At 42.4% G+C, this 18,617-nt stretch overlaps 1 protein-coding gene across 2 annotated transcripts in view; it reads right to left on the bottom strand.

The window, feature by feature from the left end:
- NPC1 (NPC intracellular cholesterol transporter 1) overlaps positions 1-18,617 on the bottom strand; it is a 55,548-nt gene that overhangs the window by 21,992 nt on the left and 14,939 nt on the right. The window contains exons 2-8 of one of the 2 annotated variants that reach the window (XM_047086908.1): positions 16,167-16,289; positions 15,102-15,208; positions 12,441-12,616; positions 4,949-5,116; positions 4,115-4,364; positions 2,205-2,278; positions 1,305-1,726 (exon numbers count right to left, since the gene is read on the bottom strand). In XM_047086908.1, the coding sequence (XP_046942864.1) occupies positions 1,305-1,726; positions 2,205-2,278; positions 4,115-4,364; positions 4,949-5,116; positions 12,441-12,616; positions 15,102-15,208; positions 16,167-16,289 (1,320 nt within the window). The remainder of the gene's footprint in view (positions 1-1,304; positions 1,727-2,204; positions 2,279-4,114; positions 4,365-4,948; positions 5,117-12,440; positions 12,617-15,101; positions 15,209-16,166; positions 16,290-18,617) is intronic. The other variant, XM_047086909.1, reaches the window with a different exon arrangement.

Below are 18,617 nucleotides of genomic sequence, written 5' to 3'. Positions count from 1 at the left end.
AAAAGACAGCAAGCTGGGATGGAGACCCTCCTGAGAGGTGTCCAGAGAGACAGGGAGGGGACCCCGATACCAGGACAGATCTCAGGGCAGGATACATGCATATCTCGCATTCTACCCTTCTGCAGCAATAACAACAGGGCCGCAGAGGGGAGACCGGGGCAATCTGCCTGGTTCTCTCGACATACCCTCTTACTAACAAAATATCACCTACTGCCTTGTGCTATACTAGGATTATTTACGTATATCCCTGGGGTTCCCAACAGAGACTACATTCCTGGAGGTAAATGACTACGTTGTGCTTCTTTTGCAACAAGCTGAGAAAAAGAAACACAGGGTTACTCAGTGGAGAAAAGATTTTGTCATGTCTCGAGACCATTTTGATGTTTTTCAAGATACCAGACTTTCTGTAGGCAAGAGCAATATTTAAAGGAAAAATCATGCGACTGAGCAACTGTTCATTAAAAAAATAGGAAGGATGCCATTTATTCACAGACAGAGTTCTCCAGGTCAAGTGTGACAAGGGAGAACGGGAAGGGTTAAAGGCCTCTGTAAGAGAACGGGATGGATCTCGTTCCGAATGCACCTCCTACCAAATGCAGGCCGGGGCCTACCTTCCGGAAATGACAAATTCATTCCTGCAGCGGCGGACCAGCAGTAGCTCCTGCCTCGGTCCCCAGCACAGTGTTAGAGAGGCTTCATTCCTTTGGGTCCTGGCACATTACTTTTCAATTGCCAAGGGAAAAATTTAATAAGTTCCTAAGTAAATTATAAATACACTCTGCTTCAACAGAGAAATGCTCCTCTCAGTTTCAAGAAGCAAGACCTGCCATATGAAGGAAATATAAAAGCAGTCTACAGTAAAATTTTCAGGAAGTTCAACATCCACCATTCGCTTTCTGGAAAAGTAAATGAAAAGCATCTTTACCTTTTTTTTTTTTAATTTTTTTTTTTTTCAACGTTTATTTATTTTTGGGACAGAGAGAGACAGAGCATGAACGGGCGAGGGGCAGAGAGAGAGGGAGACACAGAATCGGAAACAGGCTCCAGGCTCTGAGCCATCAGCCCAGAGCCTGACGCGGGGCTCGAACTCCCGGACTGCGAGATCGTGACCTGGCTGAAGTCGGACGCTTAACCAACTGCACCACCCAGGCGCCCCGCATCTTTACCTTTTTACTGTTGAGATTTTCAAGACATACCGCCACATTCAGCCCCAACCCCATGTCAAGTAGAACCGGTCAATATGTCAAAGCCAGAAAACAAACCACCCGGCTTCCCAGAACGGATTTCCGCTCACAGCACGTTACCTGGTGCAAGATCGCGAGGTCAAGCGGAGGTCCGAAGGGCACATCGGATCCTGAGGGGTACGGCTGGTAAGTGTGTGCGCTGGTGTGGGGGGCCTGGATGATGAGCTGCTCCGTGCGGAAGAAAGGCCCAAAGTGCGTGTCAAAGTACTCTTTCTCGAGGCGCGCCTGGCTGCTGGGAGCTGACCACAGGTCAACTGGATTGGTCGTGACCCGCACAAACGCCAGGCCTGAAGAACAGGCGGCAATGAAGGCCAGGGAGAAGAAGATGATGGGGCCTGGGTTTCGGACGCAGAAAGAGCCCCACTGTGAGAAGAGCCGCCTCAGACAGCCCTCAAATGCCGCACCAAGCGCGTCGCAGCAGGACGCCTCCCCTGGAAGAGCGGGAGAGGAAGGGAGGGTGGAGGTTAAGAGCCAAGCCATTCCTGAAAGTCGGAACAGGGAAAGCGTTAGCTACTACCACAGGGTCTGGGAATAGTGTCCGCACAGGGATGGCACAAGATCCGCCTCCCTCCCGTCGCACACCCTCAGCACCTATCTGCTCAGGAAGCCACCTTCCTTGCCTGCCCACGGTGATGGCGCCTGCCACCCACCCCACAGAGGAGCGATGCTCACACAAAAGCAAAGTTCTCTGAGCACTCTGTCCAAGGCACTTCCCATCCACCTTTGTGGCTATGCCTGCCCCTCCACAGCTCTTACCCCAGTCCCTAATTATCCTCGGTTCCGATCTGCCACCCTGACTAGACTGCTACTACCACAAGGGCAAGGACCTGTCTGTGTTGGTCACGGCCGTGTCCTTGACACCAGCACAGTGCCTGTCCCAGAACAGCACATCAACATTTTCTGAGGAAACGTGCACTCATGCAAACATAATCCTAACCATTTGAGTACAAAAGTGCCTACCTCTGTCATTGGCATTTACAGAGAAAGCTATGTTGCTATCAATGGGGGTGTACTCGGAGACAAAATAGCGTTTTCTGAAAAACAAAAGCACATAAGCAGTATTAGTGGATATTTGACATAATGAGGCTGTTCCTCTGATAGTCCCGTAGACCTATTAAAAGCTCACTTCTTCATCCTATTTCCTTCTTGCCTAATCGCCTCCTTCTTCCCCCAGGTTCCCTTGCTCTAGGTCATCCTGCTCACCAGTCTCAGGAGAAAATTTAAGACGGTATTAAAAACAAGTTGATAAAGGGTAATTTCACCTTGCAGCCTTCATTTAGATTTAAAACTTCAGGTCCTTTAGAAACACAGTGAGCACTAGGGCGACTGGGTGGCTCAGTTAAGCGTCCGACTTTGGCTCAGGTCATGACTTCACGGTTCATGAGCGCGAGCCCCGCGTTGGGCTCTGTGCTAACAGCTCGGAGCCTGGAGCCTGCTTCGGATTCTGTGTCTCTCTCTTTCTCTGCCCCTCCCCCCGCTCACGCTGTCTCTCAGTGAACACAGTGAACACTGCTGTGCAGCAGCAATGGGCACACCTGGCGCCTGGAGCATCACTCTAACATCAGTCTCCAATATAAGGAACCAGGGATCCTTGCAGAAGAGGTGGATTCCAGGGCTGGCGCGGGGAAAATACCAGATGAGCCTGGAGCATTTTGTGATTCCAGGAAATAAGAAAGGCGAGGGCACGTTAAAAAACAAAACAAAAACAAAAAACAGAGGAGTAGGGACCATGATGTAAATGTAATTGAATAAATAAGTAGAGCAGGAGGGATAACGGTCTATACAGAACAAGTGTAATTAGTAAATGAAGAAGAAATGAGGGAACTATAAAATCAACAATCATCACTAGGCAAACACCACAGTAGTAGCTGCAGATAAGATCCCCCAGTGGAGGCTAAAATCAGGGGGTGACAGCTTTAGGAGAAACAAGGTATTAGGAGTTCTGACCCATCTCTCCTAAGATATCTATCAGTTACAAAGGGAGAAACAGTAACTTTATGGTAGAGAAATGCAGCAGAGACCCCCTTTATCAAGTGATCAAGGTTAACATTACCAGGGAAGAGACATACTGAGACCAGGTACGAGTGATATGTATGATACACTGAGAAGGACACATCGATTCTGTGATAATCTTGTCAGAAACACATAACCTCAACCTAATGAGAAAATGTCAGCTAAAGCTAAGTGGAGGGACATTCTACAAAATAACTGGCCAGTATGTATCGAAAGTGTCAAGGCCATAAAAGAAATGGAAAGACCGAGGACCTGTCACAGACCGGGGGAGGGTGGTAAACAAAAAGTGGGCGTGGAGTGGGGTCCAAAAACAGAACGAGGGTGTCAGAGGAAAAGATGGTGGTATCTGAATAAAGTTTGTGGCTTAGCTAATCATACCATACCATTATTTCGCGGTTTTGATAATTACACGGTATGGCTGACGTAAGCTGTAACATTAGGGGAAGCTGGGTAAAGGATACATATGAACTTCTACTATTTTTTGCACCTTCCTGGTAAGTCTAACATTATTTCAAAACAAGTTAAAGAAAATGTACTGTCCTAATCAAGGTGCAAATATGTAAAAGGATTATAAGCACTGCATTGAATTAGATTTGAATCAGATTCAGCTCCTCCTACTTTCTGTTAAAGAATGTGTGGTTAATGCACAGTGCTTTAAATCACTCATCATTTTGAACAAATCAATGAAACCAACTTCACGATCTAACCAGGCCTCTGATTGTTTACCAGTTGAAAGCCAAAAGCAATTCATGGAGACCGGTATTCACGTGATATTTGTTTCCTGGTTTAGTTAAGCTGGAAGTACCACTTGAATAATCTTGCTCTTCTTGCCCTGGGGAATAAACAAAACTGCTCACCTGTAGCACCACAAAGCAAAAAATGCTCCAAAAAACACAAGCAAAAATGCCATGTAGGTGATCCACATGATGACATACATGGCGTCCAGGCCCAAGATTCTCCAGGGCACAGGAGGCGGTGGGGGCTGGGGCTTTGGGCCACAAACAATTGAGCAGTCCTGGCAGCTGCACGGCCCGGTGACCTCGTCCACAGACTCGTCACAGCCCTTGGTGGCATTGTTCATGGGCTCCATCCCATGGGTTGGAAGATCTGCGGGGAGGATGGGGTTGAGTAAATAACTCAATAAAAAAACTACAAAGCTTGTATTAAATTATATTTGAACCTAGTGATAAGCACACTGACATACAGAGCATGACCATAAGAGTAAAAAGGACTGGAGGTTTCTGGCTGATCAAATGGTGTGTTGCCGCTTAGTCCTGTGAAATTTTAAGTTACTTCAAGTAATTTTGGGCACAAGGTTTGTTGCTGAGACCAGAGTGCCCCACATTCCAAGGGAAATCTCCACTGAGGAGCGAGTCTAACATCATTCCAGAGCTCCTAAAAATGCCTTTGTAATGCTTCAGTCTTTTTTTTAAAAAGAAAAGAAACAAAACAAAAACCCAGGCTCATTCATTCTTTCAATGAGGCAGCAACACCGGAAGGCAGTTCCTCCTCCTCCATCCTCCCTGCCAGCCCCCTAAATTAACCAGGGGCAGGGGAAATGTTCTAGTTACCTCTCTCACTGGAGGGAAAGTCCAGGAACCAGTTATCTGAATTTGTTTACCTTCCTATTGTAGATTAAGGTTCCTGGGCTTTAAAACCACATCATAAATACACCAAACTTGGGAGTCTACCTGAAAAAATGGGTGTGATGGTGAAAGGTGCCTGGCCGTTGTCCTTATTGAACATGTACTCAATCCAGTTAGTGGCATTGCAGGCTTCGGCGTCCTTCCCACACAGCAGTCCCAGGGCTTTGTCATTACTGGAGGGGGCCTCCACGTCCCGGCAGGCATTGTACATGGCTGGCAGAGGAAGAAGGCAAAAGTACCGAACACCATGCTGAGAAGATCTTACCAAAGGTCTCTCAAATGCGAATTTAGCCATAAACACTGCACTCCAAAGCCACGCGCTGGTAGGAGGGACAGTAAACACTAAGGGCAGGAGTGGAGACTCACCACTCTGCAAGTAACATGCTGGGCTAGATTCCAAGTAACTTAAACATAAAAGCAAACAAGAAAGGCATACATCACCCCCACGTAGCTCACAGTAGCTGGGAGAAGTATTACCACCACTGGAGAGAAGAAGGGACTAAGGCTGAGGAAGGAGAAGTAAGAACCTTAGTGTCTCTTCAGTCAATGAAGCTGGTTCCAGAAATCTGGGGTAGGAAACTATACAGCTGAAGAGTTTGGAACTTATACGGGAAAACTGTTTTTAGAGGAGAGGTCACATATGAATGAACCTAATACTAGTCGCTCTCTTGGCTTTATTTTAGTACATATAAAGACAACACACAAAATAAGAATAATGTGACACTTTGCACATAAAAAAGTAGTACTAATGGATCCCATATTAACATTCGTTAACCAGTCCCTACTGTAGAGGCTGCTTTCAGGCAAACAGGCTTGAGCAATGGAATGTAGAAAAGGCCCGTCAGCTGACCCACCTCAAAATATCCATAGGCCCTAACTAACCAATGGGCTACTTGCAGCTGAGCACAGTTACCCAAAAAGGGAGAATTCCAGGGGCACCTGGGTGGCTCAGTCAGTTAAGCTTCCAGCTCTTGGTTTTGGCTCAGGTCATGATCTCAGGGTTTGGTTCATGAGTTTGAGCCCTGCTTGGGAATTCTCTCTCTCTCCGTTTCTCTTCCCCTCCCTGACTTGTGCTCTCTCTCGCTCTCTCAAAATAAATAAATAAACTTAAAAAAAAAAAAAAAGAAAGGGGAGAATTCCATATATCGCTATGCCTCCACCTCCTCCCTCTTTAAGAACAGCCTCCACCCACTACCTCACTGCAGATGGCTTCTTTCTGTCCTGCCCACCACTCCCTTGTGGCGTATTCAATAAACTTCTATCGCCTTTGTTCTGCCTCACGTGAATTCTCTCACCTTCCCAGCCACGGGTTGCCAGCCCATCATCACCCTACATTTGGGGGCCCCCATCCAATGGAGAGATACCTCATTTAGATACCACACCTACTTGTTACAAACTTCTTTGGATCCTCTTCCCTAAACTTTAAAGAGACGCTGATAAATTCACCGTGTTTAACCCTCACTCTTGAAAGGCAGTTCAGATAGAATGACTTCTTTAGAATTAGGATTATTCTATTGCCTTCTGGCCTCTATCACTGCTGGTAAGAAAATCTCCAACTGGCATTCTTTTGAAATGATTTGTATCTTTTTTCTACTTATTTTTAAGACACTTGTCTTTGGAGTTTTATAGTTTTTTTTTAATTAAAAAAATTTTTTTTAATGTTTATTTTTGAGACAGAGAGAGACAGAGCATGAATAGGGGAGGGGCAGACAGAGAGAGAGACACAGAATCTGAAGCAGGCTCCAGGCTCCAAGCTGTCAGCACAGAGACTGACGCAGGGCTGGAACTCACAGGCCGTGAGATCGTGACCTGAGCTGAAGTCGAATGCTTAACCGACTGAGCCACCCAGGTGCCCCGAGTTTTATAGTTTTTCTATGCTGTATTTACATATGGATTTTAACAGCTTTACTGAGATATAATTACATACCATACAATTCAACCATTTGAAGTTCCAATTTAATGGATTTTAGCCCATTCACAGATAGGTGCAACCATCGCCACAGTCAATTTTAGAACATTTTCATCACCTTAAAGAAACTCTGTACTCTTTAGCTAATCCTCCCTCATCTCCCTCCCCCCCCCCCAGCCCTAAGCAACCATTAATTTATTTCTGTCTCTATAGTACATTTGCTTACTTTGGACATTTCATATAAATGGAATCCTATAATATGTAATCTTTTGTGGCTAGCTTCTTTCACTTAGCATGATGGTTTCAAGGTCCATCCACATTGTAGCATATATCATTCCTTTTTGTGGTGGCATAATATTCTGCTGTACGAATATACCACATTTGTTTATCTATAAATCAGCTGATGGATATCTGGACTGTTTCTACCTTTTGGCTATTAAGAACAATGCTCCTATAAATGTTTGGTTACAGTTTTTGTGTGGACATACGCTTTTACTTCTCTTGTGAATGAAATGGCTGTGTCATATGGTAACCCTATGCTTAATTCTTTCAAGAACTGCCAGACTGTTTTCCAAAGCGACTGCATCTTTTTACATTTCTACTGGCAGTGTATGAGGGCTCTAATTTCTCCACATCCTCCTGACACTTGTTACCTGACCTTTTGCTTCTAGCTGTCCTGATGGGTGTGAAGTGGTATCCCAACTGTGGTTTTGATTTGCATTTCTCTGATGACTAACGATTTTGAGCATCTTTTCATGTGCTTATTGGCCATTTGTATAACATCCTTGGAGAAATGTCTGTTCAGATCATTTTCCCATTTTAAATTGGGTTATCTATTACTGAGTTGTGACAGTTCTTTATATATTCTAGATACAAGATTTTTAATGATTAAATAATTTGCAAATATTTTTGTCTTTTCTTGATGGTGTCCTTTGAAGCACAAAACTCTGTTTTGATCATGTCCCAACATATCTGTTTTTCTTTTGTTGCTCATGTTTTTGGTGTCATATCTAAGAATCCATTGTCAAATCTGAGGTCATGGTTTATTCCTATGTTTTCTTCTAAGTGTTTTCAGGTTTTGGCTCTTACATTTAGGTTTTTGACCCATTTTAGTTTTTGTTTATGGTGTGAGGTAAGGATTTAACTTCATCCTTTTCCATGTGGCTACTGTTTCCCCAGCACCATTTGTTGAAAAGACTATTCTTTCCCCATTGAATGGACTTGGCATCCTTGTCAAAAATCAGATGACCACAGATATATAGGTCTAAGTTGTATCTCATTGTCCTATATGTTTATTTTTACTCCAGTACCACACTGTCTTTTCACCAGCTGGTAGTAAATTTTGAAATTGGGAAGTATGAGTCCTCCTATTTTGTTCTTCTTCTTCAGGATTGTCTTGGCTATTCTGGGTCCCTTGAAATTACATGAATCTTGGAATCAGCCTATCAATTTCTACAAAGAAGCAAGTTGGGATTCTGACAGGGATTGCACTGAATCTGTACATCAATATGGGAAGTACTGTCATCTTAACATTTTTAAGTTTTCTGATCCATCAACATGGAGTATCTTTCCATTTACTAAGATCCTTTCTTTTAATGATGTTTTACAGTTTAATGGTGATGAGTGTAAGTTTTACACTTCTTGTTAAATCCTAGGTATTTTATTCTTCTTGATACTATTGTAAATGGAATTTCCTTAATTTCACTTCCAGACTGTCCACTGCATATGAAGACATACAACTGATTTTTGTGTATTTTCTTTCTTTTTAATTTACCTGGCTTCAAGATGAATTTTTCTGCCCCTAAGTCTAAGGATTCATCTCTCTTCCAATCTGGAAAACCCTTGGCCATTATCTTTTTACTTATTGTTTCTCCCCAACTTTTTCTTTTCCTTCTCTGGAGCTCCTCACATTATCCCACATGTCACTTCTTTAATGATCCCAGATTGTCATAACTCTACACTATTTTCTAGGTAATTCTCTCATACCTTCCAGCTCACTATTTGGTTTTCACGTTTTTATTTTATTAAATATTTTAAGCATACAGAAAATATGGAGAATAATACAATTCTCATTTATTTAGCACCCAGCTATATTAATCTTGTTTTTCATTTGCCCCAACATTAAAAAAACCAAATGCTACAGATACAGTTGAAGTCCCTGAATACCCTTACTTAGGAATACATTCCCTTGCTTAAGGTAAAACCACAACCCTGAATTTGATGTTTATCTTTCCCATGCATATTTGTGTACTTTCATGATATACTGTATACATAGATATGTAGTAGTGTTTAATATAAACATACTACATCTATCCTGTGACATTTTCAATTTTTCAAGTACTTCAAGTCAGTGATGTAACTAATTCATACGTTTTAACAGTTTTAAATATTCCATTATAGATTATGACTATGCTCCAAATATATTTATCCATTCTCCTCTTAATCAGCATTTAGTGCCTCAATTTAGTTAATTTAATAATGGACTTTTTATTTAAAAAAAATTTTTTTTAATGTTTATTTCTGAGAGTGAGAGAGACAGAGAGAGAGAGAGAGAGTGTGCGCACACGTGCACACACACACAGGAGACAGAGGGGGAGAGGGAGACACAGAATCCAAAGCAGGCTACAGGTTCTGTGCTGACAGCTCAGAGCTCGAACTCGTGAACTGCGACATCATGACCTGAGCCGAAGTCAGACACCCAACTGACTGAGCCACCCAGCCGACCCTATTAATGGCCTTTTTAAAGAGGAGTTTTAGGTTCACAGTAAAATTGAGCAGATGGTATAGAGAACTCCCACACACCTCCTGCCTCAACACAAGCACCTCATTACTATCAACAGCACCAGAGTATATATATATTTGTTACAGCCGATGAACCTATAATGACACATCATTGTCATTCAAAGTCCACAGTTTATTTCAAGGTTCACACTAGGTGTTATATATTCTATGAGTTTTGGCAAATGTATAATGACTCATATCCACTATTATAGTATTAAACAATAGTCTCCCTGTCCTTAATATCCGCTGTGCTCCTCCTTTCTTCCCCTAGTACCTGGTAACCATTGATCATTTTACTATCTCCATAGTTTTGCCTCTTCCAGAATATAATAAACCTGGAATCATACAGTATATAGTCTTTCCAGATTCACTTCTTTCACTTAGTAATATAGATTTAACATTCCTCCATGTCATTTCATGGCTTGATGGCTCATTTCTTTTTAATGCTGAAGGATATTCCATTGTCTGGGTGTACCCCAGTTTATTTACCTACTGAAGGACATCTTGGTGTGAATTATGAATAATGCTGCTACAACATGCATGTAAGGGTTTTTATGTGGACATACATTTTCAATGCTTTGGGGTAAATGCCAAAAACCATGATTGCTGGATTATATGGTAAGAGCATTTTTAGTTTTCTAAGAAATTGTCAAACTGTCTTCCAAAGTGGCTGAACCATTTTGCATTCCCAGCAGAAATGAATTAGAGTTTCTGTGGCTCCGCATCCTCACCAGCATTTGGTGGTGTTAGTGTTCTGGATTCTGGCCATTTTAACAGGTGCGTAGTGGTATTTCACTGTTGTTTTAATCGGGAATTCCCTAATAACATACAATGTTGAGCATCTTTTCATTTGTTTATTTGCCATCCATTATCTTCTTTGGTAAGGTGTCTGATCAGGATTTGTGTCCACTTTTCAATCAGGCTATTCATTTTCTTATTATTGAGTTTTAAGAGTTCTTCATTTATTTTGGGGTCTGTGGGTGGCTCAGTCGGTTAGGTGTCCGACTTCAGCTCAGGTCACGATCTCACAGCTCATGGGTTTGAGCCTCGTGTTGGGCTCTGTGATGACAGTCCTGAGTCTGAAGCCTGCTTCAGACTCTGTGTCTTCAGCCTGCTTCAGACTCTGTGTCTTCCTCTCTCTGCCCTCCTCCGCTCAGGCTCTGTCTCTCTCTCAAATATAAACAAACATTAAAAAAAAAAAAAAGTCCTTCATATATTTTGTTAAGAGTCCTTCATGAGATGTGTCTTCTGCAAGTATCTTCTCCCAGTTTGTGCTTGTCTTCTCATTCTCCTGATGTCACCAATTTTTGACGACCACAAAAGTGCCACAATGAATGTTCTTATATGGTTCTTTGTTTATGTGCATTAGGAGTTTCTCTATGGCAGGCATCTATGTAAGTGGAATTTCTGGAATGAGGGTATATTCATCCTCAACTTTACCAGGTAGTGCAGAACGGTTTTCAAACACTCCTATTAAGTTATGGTTGCCAATGGTGCAGTATATTAGTATTCCTATTGCTTGGACATCCTACCAAATCTGGAATTGACCAATTTTTACATTTGTGCCTGATGTGTGAAATGGCAGCTCACTGTTTTAATCTGTGTTTCAGTGACTGTTCTAGATACTGTTTATAAATCTTTTCACTTATGATTTCTGCTTTTCCTCTAGTCTAGAACACTTCCTTATCTTAAAGTCATAAATATACTCTGTATTTACTTCTAAAAATGTCCAAGATTAGGATTTTTAATCTATATACCTTTAGTATGATATACAAAGATAAAAATTAGATGATCAATTTTATCACACCATGTATATACTATCCACCCTTCCTTTAATGATTTGTAACAACACACCTGTTATATATCAATTTTCAATAAGCATGGTTCTGTTTCTAGACAGATGATCTCTCTTCATACAGTCAGGATGCTTTTTATGTCATATCTTTTGGTAGATTTATTCCTACAGAGCTTATTTTATTGCTTTTGTGATGGAGACAATCTTTTAATTAATTATTTTAACTAACATTAATTTATATTTCATTATTTTTTATTATTTACATTTTCTATTAAATTTTTGGTTACATTTTTAAGTGATCATTACAATTAAATCTGTATGTTGTTCTTATATGATGAATTCTTCTCTTATTTTATAGATGTTCTTGGGCACATTCTTTATTCAGCGGTGTTGAATCTGCTATTTATCTTTCAGTTCATTTAAGTGGCTTTTTCTTATTAATAGAGACAGCTGGTTCTAATTCTAATCTTTTCATTCTTTTCCCCTTGTGTTCTATTCTTTCAGGACTCTTTCAATTCAATCATTTTCTACAAACACTAGATGGTCTTTCTCATACTATCCTATGATTTCTAGTTGTTATGGATCCTTTTCCCTACTGTGGTATGTTTACTCTCCCTTATAGTGATGCATGTCTTGAGTCAAATCTCCCCTCCTGCTTCCCTTCTTCATTTCCACCCTTCCACACTCTCCCCTCAGTTTTGCAATTAACTCATGAAGTTACACAATTCATGTCCACTAGAAATAAAGTTCTAATGGCTTCTAAGATATACAGAAAAGTAAACTTGCACACACTAAAAACTTCCATGTGGGAACTTACAGTTAGGAAGGGATAAAGCAAATACTTCAAAAAAGATTGTTTTATAGGTTGTAGCTCAAGTCTTAGATACACGCTAAGTCGCATTTCGTGGCCAATGGAATTTATAACTGTCATTTTCACACAGCTGACAACAAAAAGGAACAACCTGACCCAGTATCCTGATGCCAAATGTAATAAAGGAATAATTAAAAGCTTACTCACCCCCACCCCCCACCCCCCCAAAAAGTTTACTCACCATTGGCAAAACTCTCTCCAATGTAGTACTGTAATTCTTTTACATTTGTTTTAGTCTGGTTTGTAACAGGATCAACATAATCTTCAGTTGCTGTAACATTCAGAAACTGACTTTGCCGAGGGCTACACGTCAGCTCGCAAAACAGGTTCACTAGGTTATAGAAACAGGATGGACATCTAAAGAAAAAGTAAACTATATTGTCTGATCTCACAGATAATAGGGCCAGCAAAAAGATCATATACAACAAAGAATATTTTAAATTTATTATAAAGTGACAAGAAAATTATCTAAGAACCTCTTAAACCCAGCAATTCTACACCTAAAATCTTGTGTTAAAATAAAGATGTCTCTTTAAAAACTGCCCTAATTACTACACATATGTTGTCCAGGTGCAATTTCAGAAAGACAAAACTGCTTCTCTGAATTCTGTGCTTTGCAATTTATAGACATGTTTTCTTTGTCTTGAACTAAAGGGACTTAGAAGCATCATGGGGACAATTCTGATTAAGAAGAAAAACAAGGGAAGGGTGCCTGGGTGGCTCAGTCAGTTAAGAGTCAGACCGGCTCAGGTCATGATCTTGTGGTTCGTGGGTTTGAGCCCTGCGTCGGGCTCTGTGCTGACAGCTAGGAGCCTGGAGCCTGCTTTAGATTCTGTGTCTCCCTCTCTTTCAGCCCCATCTCGTGCTCTGTCTCTTTCTCTCAAAAAAATGAACCTTAAAAAAAAAGTTTTTTTAAAAAAGAAGAAAAACAAGGGGAAAACGAGATTCACGCATTAGAATTTTCATCTTGCTACTGAAGGGCTTTCTTTAAGCCCCAGGTAATCCCTTGACCCTCTCTAAACACAAGAGGATTTCCCCGTGACTTGAGAAGAAGGCATAAGAACAGCAGTGGTGTTCTCTGGCTGCATGGGTTGCAGAAACACACAGGTTCTCATGAGGACCACAAGCTGTCTGCTGTCCTTCAGGTTCAACATTTAAGCTTCTAACGGTGACTTGTTAGGTGGGAGAACTCTCTCCCCAGTTTGGTTCACTTCTATTTGCAAAAGCTACAGCTTCATTAGACCTGCATTCTCGCTGCACAACCAGTCGAGATGACCCTCAACTCTGATGTGGTCCAGGTGCCCACGTGACACGGAACAGGGAAGGTGGTCCCAGCCTTCAAAGCCCCTGGTCTAGTAAGGGAGCAGACACGCACACTGACCTGCTTGCTCTCAGGAGTCCCGTGCTTTACTGTGACAAGAACAAGAACCACAATTACACAATTCTAACACACACTACTCCTGGGGTGCCCAGATTTCTACCATGTTCTGTGAATCACAAACCTCTTTGCATGTTATTATGTTTAATCTCCACGATCAATTCTGGCAGCTGCACGTGTTAGCTTCTCATTATTTTCTATTATAAACAGAGCTGACAACACGGGGGAAATCTGGTTATCTTTTGATCTCGGTTATTTCTACGTCCATAATGCCTCACCTAGGGTAGGTGCTAAACAAATGTACTTTGACTGAATGATGGCTGCAACCTGCTCCATCACCATCCACTGGCCTTCCACAGGGTATGCTGGTCCAATTAGATTCTCCACTGTTTCATCTATTATTATAGGGTATGCTGTCCTGGAAGAACAGTTTAGGGATGGTTTTCCACTCTGTGTTGTCAGTTTAAACCTCTGGGAAGATGCAGGGTTTTCTCAGAGGATGTGGACCGCCCTGTCACCTACAGTGGTATGTGCACAGAGAAGCATCGCCCCCTCTTCCTATGTCCTTTATCAGGGTGCTTCAGTGTGAAAAATTTAGGAAGAGACCATGATGTGCTGTTCTACAGACCACCACCAGCTTGTTCTTTTGCACATTTGAGAACCGCTGAGTGAGCTCAGAGAAGAACACCTATTATGCAACCCTTTTCATGGCCCTGGTCATAGAGAACAGAACAGACTGGACAAAGAACTAATGTTGACAAAACCTCCCAGCTCTGCCAGAACAATCGCGTTAACAGCTATCAAAGGCCAGCTCTAGGGAGGACTGGGACTCTAGCATCTCAGGACACTGCAGGAAGAGAGAACCACACCATCTAGGGGTGGGGCGGAGAGGGAGGTGATGCAGAGGACCGCACGGAAGAGGGTCTCGGGTCACAGACCTGGCAGCACCACCAGAACCTCTCCTCCCCACAGTGCCCAGAGGCTCGAGTATGAAAAGACCAAGTCCCTTGGGTGAGGACATCTCAGAGGAAGCCCCCACATTAGTCCTGCGTGTAACTAGGAAGAGAACTAAATCTGGTAACTATTACTTTATCGAGAAACTGTCCTTTATTTCTGAGAAGTCATAAGACTGCTTTCTTGAAATAAAATGAAAACCAACTTTTAAAAGGAAATCAGTAGGGGCGCCTCAGTAGCTCGGTCGGTTAAGTGTCCAGCTTTATCTGGGGTCATGATCCCAGGTCGAGCCCCGCACTGGGCTCTGGGCTGACAGCTCAGAGCCTGGAGCCTGCTTCGGATTCTGTGTCTCCCTCTCTCTTTCTGCCCTTCCCCTGCTTGTGCTCTGTCTCTCAAAAATGGATAAACGTTAAAAAAAAATTTTTTTTTAAGGAAATCAGGACATCACTAGTTAACAAGTGCTCAAAATCTACTATTTTTTTTTTGTTGTTTGCCAGGTGGTCAACCTACCTGGACAGAAACTGTAGAGGCAGCTGCAGGTTGTCTTTCAGTGTCCGGAGCTGCTGCACATCGCAACAAAGACTGACATTGTCAAAGAAGAATCCTGGACAGAGCTCCTTTTGGGTGAGAAAGCATGGTTATCAGAGCAGCAAAGTCAAATCAGGACACACATTACTCAATAAGGCAATTTTACTCACAGAGTCCTTTATAGGTATAGAAGGGTAAGAAATGTGTTTGCAAAGTTCTTGCAGAATTCTTTTACAGGGCTATCAATTTTACTATTTATAAACGAGGGAGTCACAAAAGTAGAAGCAGTAGAGTTATTCCAAATCTTTTTCCTATTTGGAAGCTCCCTTCCCTCCATGACAACCAGTTTGATCTCTTTAGTTTTCTGTTTAGGTTTAGCCCAAATGCTACTGACTACTTCCATTAGTCACGACAGAGAAAGTCAGAGGCCTTTAACAATTCTCATGAAAGTACCAAGTCAGTCGAGGAGACCCGCCACATGGCAACTTGATTTTACATTACTGAGGCCTCTAAAACCAGACTTTTCCCCTCTAAAACCAGATTTTTCCAGTTCGTTTCTAATATCCCTGTGTATCAGGAAAGGTAAACAAGGCCAACAGAGAACAGAATCCTGGTAGCAACCAAAGTTCACAGGCTCTGGATGGAAAACGGGGGAATCACTAAAATAAACATAGGACAAGGGAGTCACAGCCACTTAGCAGCCCAGCCCGCCTGAGTCCTGAAATCCAGGAACCGAAAAAAAGCTAACTTCTAGTATATTTTCAAGAAGCTGCAAAGAGCAACATTTGCGGTACCAAGGTCAGTCCCTAAATAGTAACCTGTTATGCGGAAACTACAACTACGAGAAAGGCATAAAGTGAGTCCCAAAGAAATCAAGCCTCCGGGAGTTATGTTATCTTCTGTGCTATTGTGTGCCCCAGATAAGCGTTTGGGGTAAGATTTAAACCTGTTAGTTTCAGCCCCACCTCTCAGTGATATTTACAGTGTAATTACAGAGGATCTCTGATTAGCATTTTGTGTTCCCAGCGCCCAAGATAACAAACTTACCTGCACTAAGTCATACCCATCCTTCGGCAAGGGTTTTGGTGGCCCTGAATATTTGCAGTTGTACCTCTTATCTCCAGATGCAATTCCACACTCTCCATACCAGATGCAAGACTGTGCCAACACCTACAGACAGAGTCGACACAAAACTCAGTTCATCAGGGCCCCAAAGGTAATGGAAATTTCAACAGCGAAAAGCACCCATTCAAACACTATTACAGAACCTTCCAACGTTACCTGCAAAAGGAAGTGACAGCAAGAGGCACTGGTTAGCTTAACGTTTGGGGAAATATTAATTAAAATTGACAAGATGTCTAAAATGGGCTTGTCAAGTCAGTCAGCAAAGGAGGTAATAGAAATTACTTATTTACACAATTCCTAGTTCCTGCTAGTTTATTGTCAATGAAAGGAAGCTATAGTTCCATGTAAAGATCACTAAGAACCAGTGTAGAGGAAAGAAAGCAAGATAGTATGTGAGTCTGCAATTTTTAAGGCACTATTTTTGCACATCTGCATAAGAAACTACATAAGCTCCAAATAATGAAAGAACATTTCCATATGTATTTAGGTTGATTCACATCAGCCCATCAATGAGTAACATGAAAAGCAAAAGCAAAACCCCCAATAAACCCTAAGAAAGAATCCTCAAGATTTAAGTAGAAAGCAAAGAATGTGCTAGCTCTAAGGACAACCACCTCAGCAATCTTAAAAGAAAAATAAAGATTTCTCAAGAGCCACTCATATTTCCCACGTGAGAGTCACCAGGCTGTCTGAAAACTCAGAAGGGGAGGAGGGTGTAGCGTGAATCATCACGTCAGCACAGCCACAGAGATCCACCACACTGGCCAGGGCCACAGGCCTGCAAGGCCTTGCAATCATCCATCCCGTGGGGAAATAGAGGCCATCAAGTAGCAACTGTGACTCTCAAGATACCTCCTGGAAAAGCCATTAAAAGAAAGCTGAATAGTGAATTCTCTCCAGCGGCAGTGGCACGTGACCAACATGTATGCAAGGAGGTCAGTCAGTCTGTGTTGATCCTCAGCATCAAGATACAAATCCCACCACAGGCCCTTGAGGCCCTAAAAACATGAAAGGAAACAGGCAGGAGGTTGGGGTGTGTATGTGTGGGGAACCAAAGGGGTCAAGATTACTTTGAACTCATTTCTCAGGTATTTTCAAACAGAAATTATGACTTACTCCTATCTGTATTCATTACAAGTCATATGTTTAGGCCACAAGGGAGGGAAATTATACAAATGAGGAAGTGACAAGTATTCAACAATGCCACATATCAAACCTTTGGCAAGAAGCTGCAAAATTCCACCACCGTTTTTGTTTAAAAAGAATCGCAATTATTTATTTCCATGAACCTAGCGATTCCAGGGAAAGTGCTCCTCTTTCCAAAATTCTAGTTTTCTGACTAAAAGGAAATTATCCATCTACTGAAGTCTGAAAAGGCAAAAAAGCTGAGGAGGTGGCATAACTGCTGATATGACATGTAATTTAAACACAAGTGGCCCCGCTCCAGACTGCACAGAATTCTCAACACAGCCAAAGGGCAAGCAGGTCCAAGCCTGGGCACTCTGGCAAGTCACCCGCCAGAGTGACAGAAGGCCAGTCGACAAACGCAACTCTGGCATGACTAACAGGAAGAGGGTCTGGAGTCTCAGTTCCCTTTCCTCAGTGCTCAATGTTACGAAAGAAAATAAAAGACTCAGCACAATGTGCTTCCCAGTCATCCTTCATAATGCCCGTCTTTATCTCCAGGTTGTTTCCATCCATGGGGTAGAAGAAGGGTGGGGCAGGGGGGTGGGAGGAGGTCAGGAGTCCTGGGTTCTGATCCTCAGAGCTCAGGAGGCTCTCAGTCAATGTGCCTGCTGGGCCTGCCTGCAGCTGGAGGTTACTGAAACCGTGTTGAGCAGTTCTGCTCCCTGTGAACAGCAGCTCATAACCCCTGCCCATCTCACAGGTTTGGTGCGAAGATCGGATAAGGGAATATATGTGGAAGTACTTAGTGAACTGTAAAGCTATACAATCAAATGCAAGGGATCATTATTGTCTTCCAACTCTTTGGGACCTCAGCAAAGAGGACCTGAAGTAAAACACCTGAAATAAAACACCTAGATTTCTTTGGGCCCAGGAAAATTCTGTTTGACTCAATGCTAACAGATTTGCTTCCCAAAGTCATCCTGCCTCTGGAGGCAGCCCAGGCCAGTGGGGCCCAAAGGCACTCGCAAGCCATTTACTTGTGTGGCAGGCACGGTTTCAACTGTTCTTCATTTTTTAACCCAATTCATCCTCACAAGTTGATGAGGGAAGTGCAGTTATACCCATTTTACAGTTGAGAAAACAGAGGCACAGAGAGGCTAATTTGCCCAAGAGTGGCAGAGTTAGGATTCAAACTGGAACATTCTAGTTCCAGAAACAGACTCTCAGTAAAATATAATTGCCTGC

Source organism: Lynx rufus, unplaced genomic scaffold, assembly GCF_022079265.1.
Source record: "Lynx rufus isolate CCGP_SWC_20201006 ecotype Redwood Valley unplaced genomic scaffold, mLynRuf1.p SCAF_22, whole genome shotgun sequence".
In the NCBI taxonomy this organism is placed as follows: Eukaryota; Metazoa; Chordata; class Mammalia; order Carnivora; family Felidae; genus Lynx; species Lynx rufus.
This window is presented reverse-complemented; position numbering and strand designations above follow the sequence as displayed.